The sequence below is a fragment of the Balaenoptera physalus genome, assembly GCF_965194825.1.
Source record: "Balaenoptera physalus genome assembly, chromosome: 3".
NCBI lineage: Eukaryota > Metazoa > Chordata > Mammalia > Artiodactyla > Balaenopteridae > Balaenoptera > Balaenoptera physalus.
Window position 1 is genome coordinate 70,600,538 of NC_138890.1, and position 6,000 is coordinate 70,606,537.

Below are 6,000 nucleotides of genomic sequence, written 5' to 3' on the forward strand. Positions count from 1 at the left end.
GAGCTTGACAAGATTACTTGCCCGCTCCCAACCATGCTTCCCTCATCTTTAAAACCAGGCTATGGCTGTGGTGAGCATGACATAAGATAATGTGTCTAAAAACAGCTTGTTATTTACACAGTACTTTAAAAATGGAAGAGATTATGATTTATTATTATCATTATTCTTATTATTGCTAAATATGTCAAAGGATATAATTACAAAAACTTTTAAAAGCTACATACAAACATCTCAACATTTTTCTGTTTGTTCCAAGTAAAGAGAAGAGGATATCTAGGTGGATGATTATCTTGGCATCAGGCACTATTTGCAATATCACAGTTGAAATATTGGGGGGAAAGAAGTAGGTTTAATACAAGACTATTTAATAATTTTCAGTAAGTGCTGAAATTTTCCAAGGAAAGTTGGGATGCCACCTGACACATCTTCTAAACGAAACTATACAGATATAAGCTTTTTTGCGACTATTTTTGAATCTTCAGAATGAGAACTAGGAATAATAGTTTTATAAACATTTAAATTTTTTCTAGTTATCTGTGCATGAAAAACCTGATGCCTTAATATTGGCAACTTTAATTTTACTATTTTTATATGACTGGAATGCATTTTTTTTCATGGTTATATCAAAAGGGGATTAACAGTCCCAGAAACCATTGGGCTATAGTGTATAATACAGCAGAGTCTTACATCAGATACCGGGTTTTGAGTCCGCTCCGTACCTACCAAGCTGTGTCATCCTAGACACCCTAGATGAATTTCTTTCCCTTTCAGTTTCCAAAATATAGCTCTGTACCTGCCTCTCAGAATCACTGGGAGTACCTTTTACACAGTCAGCCTTGAGTAAATGGCAACATTCATATTTCTGTTAATGACAATTAGAGCAAGAATAACATTTATTTCCCTGGTGGCTTAGTTGATACAGACAGAACTATCAGACACCTGACATGATTAAAACGTCACCTATCACCATGGACCACCATGGACAATATCTGGTCTGCCTATAAAACCTGTTTGACACTGTTTTTATATAATTTATGAAAAATAACATTTTGCTAAAACATAGCAAAGTGAAACGTTAAAGGTCCTATCCCAAACAGATAGTCCGACTTACTAGTCTTTCTTACAGCTAACACCAAATTAGAATGTAGCAGCAAAATCCAAATGAGATCCCTTAGTAAAAGCCTCCCATGACTCTATAATGATAACAGCAATTATGTTAATTCACCAAGGATTTACTTTGTACATACTAGGCACTCAGTTAGTCACTTTACAAAAGCTGTCATTTAATCCTCAGAATTACACTGTGAAGGAGATGGTATTATCACCATTTTACAGCTGAGTAAAGTGAGACTCAGAGCAGCTGATAATCTTATCTTCAATCACACAGCTAAGAAGTGGCAGATCATAAGTGAAACCTGGGACTGTCTGGCTTATCTTGATCTAAACCACTTGACTGGTCTTTCCATCTCCATACACTCTCCCCGGGGATATAATGATTTCATAGTACATCTCCATTAGAAACATCCAATGAGAATTTAAGACCTCTGGAATGGAAAATTCTAAAAGCTATATGTATAAGTTGTTCATGGATTAGACTCAAGATGCCAAGAATACAGTTTTCAGGGTAAGAGCTTCAAATACAAAAAAGTGACCGTGATCTAAGCCATGCTGTCTTACAAAACAAAACTAGTAATTAATAAAAATAGAACTGTCCTATCTTTGAAAAACATAAGCAATTTATGTATTTTGGAGGTATGCTAAAAAGAACTGTTACTAGGATTTAAGGTTGATTTCTCCAGGTACCTACTTACTGAGCAAAGCAATTAAATGTTTTTGGCTTAAAATTCCAACAAAACCTGACTGGTAGTGGTAAAAACAAAAACAAGTAAACTATGCAATTAGTTATTGGGAAGCAAAGCAAAAACTGGCACAAGTAAAACTGCAAAATTAATTGGTCCTAATTAGGCAAGAACTTGGTCAAGAGCAAAGTTTGAAAACTCTGTTTTGAGAGGTAACCAGCCCTATGCACTTCAAGAGGAGTCCCTCAGGAGACAGGATATGGGATGTTTCTCAGGTTGGCCTCAACATCACGGCCACAGAAATCTTTTCAGAGATATCGTGGCCCTTCTAGTTTGCTCTTCTAAAGGGACCACATGGCTTTACTAATTTTTTGCACAATTTAAGGTTTAGATTTGCTCCAGAAACTGCAATCTAAATTAGAATGAGCAACTAAAGTGTCAGAATATATCCAGAGATGAACTGTGATAGTTTTCCCTGCTGCATTCATATTATCACTGCCCCTGCACTAGAGGTAAATATTGTTTCACCATGTTATCAAAATTCTGTGTGACTCCTTTATCCTACATATTGCTACAGTTCAGAGAAATTTTATCATACTAGTTAACTTCTTTCCAAGGTGAAGAGGAGCTGAATTTCAATCTTGGAGGATATTACTGTTGAATGGAAAAAAAAAAAAATGAACCAAAATACACAATAGAGGCCTTCTGGCTTCTCCACTCCTATAACGTAAGATAAAATCAGTGCTTAAGAGTAGTAAGGGATAGATTGGGAGTTTGGGATTGATATGTACGCACTGCTATATTTAAAATAAAATGCCTTTCTGTGAAAAAAATATCATAAAATAAAAAGAGTAAACATTTTTGCTATTTTATCAGGTCACAAACTGAGCTGGAAGGACAGCTGTTAACAAGCAAAAGCGAAAGCCTTGAATAACAAACCTTTCTACTATATACTGCCTAATTCATTTTTGTGTGATGTGCAATTATTATATAATCAAGGTTACATGGGAAGTACTGTACTTTAGACATCACTGGTGTATAAATGTAGATTTTTTTCCCCCATACTTCTCTGTAAATCTAAAAATTCTATATGAGGTGTCAGTATATATCTATTAACCTAAAATACTTAAATATTTTCACTAAGGTCCTTGCCACCATCCTCCTCGTCCTCCACCTTCCTACCGCCATGCAAGAAGCATAAGCATAAACCACTTAGATTATACCAAAGCATTAGATTTCATACTGCACTTCCACTGTGTTATGCAACCCATCTTACTAGGTTCTTCATTAGTTAGGCACTAACTAATGGAGGGGGAAGAAGGTTAGCACTTACTGAAATAAAGAAAATGATGCACAGGTTTGGATGGGAGAAGGGAGAGAAAGAGGCTGAGAGTCTAGCAAGAGCCCGCCACTGGCTGGGAGGTGGGAGCCCAACCTTGCCAGGTAAATCCTAGCTTGCAGGCAGTGCAGCATAAGAGCAGACATGAAGACTGGCATTCATGCACTTGGCGATTAAACATGTTTCTTCTGCAAAGGCAGTCAACCCTGATAATGTTACTATTCGAGGCAGTAGGTATTCCACAATGAAATCAGGATCCCTTTCCTCCTCGTCAAATAATCTTGTCAGATCTGACAAAATTTAGAACTTACCAAGCTCTATATCTCTGCGTTCTTGCACTCACTGAAGGTATCAAGAAAGGTAAAATGCGCGGCCCTCCTCCCTCTCCCTCCCCCCGCCCCCCTTCGCTAAAATAATAAGAAGCAGAGATTTCAGAAGTCTTCAAAAGCTGTCCTAATAATTAGTAATTTACAACAGAGTACGTTATTGAAGTGGGAGAGGGGGAATTAAACCACTAGCCATAGAATTATAAAACTATTTTGTACCCTCAACATGCACACTTCATCACACACCCAGAATATTAGTTGTGAATTGGTTCTAACAAAAAAATGAGGGGACAGGGGTAGGAGGCAGGGTTGCCATTCTGCACAAGCGGACCACACCCCATACTCTACCTGCACCCACCACGAGGGCCCTGGGCTCACAGCTGCGGATGCAATGCAGGAGGGAGACGGAGCGAATGTTGGAGTTGAGGAAGGCCACCACGCAGCCCAGCTTGGCCAGGCCGAACCACACGTGAATGAAATCGGGCTCATTGCTCATCAGCAGAGCCACGGTATCGCCCCTTTTCAGCGTGGAATGGTTCAGGAAGACATGGGCCACTCTACTACTCCTCTTGTCCACATCCTGATAGGTGTAGATGTCTCCCTCATAGATGATGAAAGGTTTCTGAGGCTGCTTCTTGGCATGCATCAGGAATTTATCCAGGACAGTGACCAGCTCCCCTTTCAGTCTGTACATCTCCATCCGAAATCCACAGCGTACCACCTTCAGCAGGTACCAGAAGTCGTCCCAGAAGTAAGGGTACAGGAGTTTCTGCATGAAGCTCAGGAAGACCATTCCAGCCCCTAGTCCTGTTAGCCATGACAGGAGCATGGGGGCCACAGGGCCAGAAGGCAGCTCTGATCCCGGCCCTGCCATTGTCCTCTTCTAGGTGCACCTCTCCTCGGAGACAACTGGTCCGCGATGTGCAAGGCTAGCACCTGCAGCTCGTCCCAACCTTTCCGGGAAGAAGAAGGGAATCTTGCGAAACAGAATCAGAAGTTTGCACAGAAGTCGCCCCAAGGAGTGCCGGGGATCAGGCGTGGGACACCTGGTGGATGAGCAGACAGCCCATGAGATAAGCTCAGGGCCTCGGGATCTACGAATCGAGCACAGCCCCCTCGCCTCCGAACCCCGACGGCGGCCCGCGCCCTGCGGCTTTCTCAGGCGCCTGCAAGTCCTCCCCGGGCTGGTTGGGTCAGTCCCCGGTGCCTTCTAAGCCCCTGAGCAAACCCCACCACAGTCAGGAGCAGATGCCCTCCTCGTCGAGGTAGTCTTTCCGGTGCCTGCAACTTGGAGGCTGAATTCGAGCTGAGAGAAGCTGGGGTGGCGACTGCTTAGAAACGCACCGGCTTCCCGCCTTGGTCCACCAGAAACCGCGCAGGGTGACGCGGCCACGCCTCCGTCCCGGGTGTCCCAGGTCTTGTGGGATCCGGGCCCCGCAGCGCCGCCCCGCGCCGCAGCCGCAGCCCAGCGTCCGGGAGCTCCCCTCGGGCACGTCGGGTCCCCGCGGGGCTCCCAGGTGACCGCCGCGCCCGCTGGAAGAGTTGCCTTCTACGCCGGCCGCGGCTCCCCTCCGAGGGTTCTTGAGCTGGTGCAGCTCTCCTCCGAGCCACGGCGGAGCTGTTGCCCGCCTCCCGCCCGCCTCCAGGCTCCCAGCCAACCCCTGCTCAGACCGCGGCCGCTGGAGCGGCTCTGGCCCCCACGCCGGCTCCTCCCTCGGCGCACGTCACGTTCAGCCTCCCGGCGAGTGTGCTGCGGCCGGAGTCCCAGGAGGGAAAGCCGCATGGCGTGGGGTCGAGGGGGACCAGGCTGCGGGAACCGGGTCGGGGAGTTCATTCATTCAATAAATAGTCAATACAGGAAACTAAACTAGAGGCTAGAGAGGCGAGGGGAAGAATTAAAGAAAAAACCCCAAAACTGCCGTAGGGGGCAGGGGGGAGGCAGGGAACAGGGAGACAGGCAACAACAAAAAAGATATTTATGAATTGGACAGATCAAGGAATATTTGAACTCTTTGTTCATGAAACATCACAAAGTTGGTTTGCCGTTCTACAAAAAGTATTTGTGAAAACATATTAGTAGGTTGGTGTTGACATTTATACTAGAATTCTATCCTTAGAGTGCCTTGATAGTGCTTTTTATAAAATTTTCCAGTACTGATTGATGTGGGAGCTTAAGTCCATACCCACATCCATATTTTTTTAAAAAGCATAAAATAATTGTTTTCCATTGAGATAATTTAAAGAATGAACAGAACTTCAAAACTAAGGATTCCAAGAGGGGGAGAGGGCAAAGAGGAGCCAAAACAGGTAATTGCAAATAACAATAAATTTTATACAATGGTGAAATTTTACTGAAGATAAACTGAGGGGTGCTTAATTACACATTTTTTTCTTTCACATACCACCATCCCAGCTCTCTGCTTTTAAGAAGAGTGTATTAATGGTTAATTGCACATATTGAAATGATTAAGCATTGCCTCACTTTGTCAGCTTTTCCTCCTTCAGTCTTATGTTCTGCAACTGGGTTCTAGCTAAC

At 43.6% G+C, this 6,000-nt stretch overlaps 1 protein-coding gene across 5 annotated transcripts in view; it reads right to left on the reverse strand.

The window, feature by feature from the left end:
• Positions 1 to 5,141, reverse strand: part of SLC27A6 (solute carrier family 27 member 6) — a 57,615-nt gene extending 52,474 nt beyond the window's left edge. The window contains exon 1 of one of the 5 annotated variants that reach the window (XM_082457866.1): positions 3,813 to 5,141. In XM_082457866.1, the coding sequence (XP_082313992.1) occupies positions 3,813 to 4,338 (526 nt within the window). In that variant the 5' untranslated portion in view covers positions 4,339 to 5,141. The remainder of the gene's footprint in view (positions 1 to 3,812) is intronic. The other 4 variants (XM_082457865.1, XM_082457864.1, XM_082457863.1 and 1 more) reach the window with 4 other exon arrangements.
• Between the last annotated feature and the right edge of the window lie 859 nt (positions 5,142 to 6,000).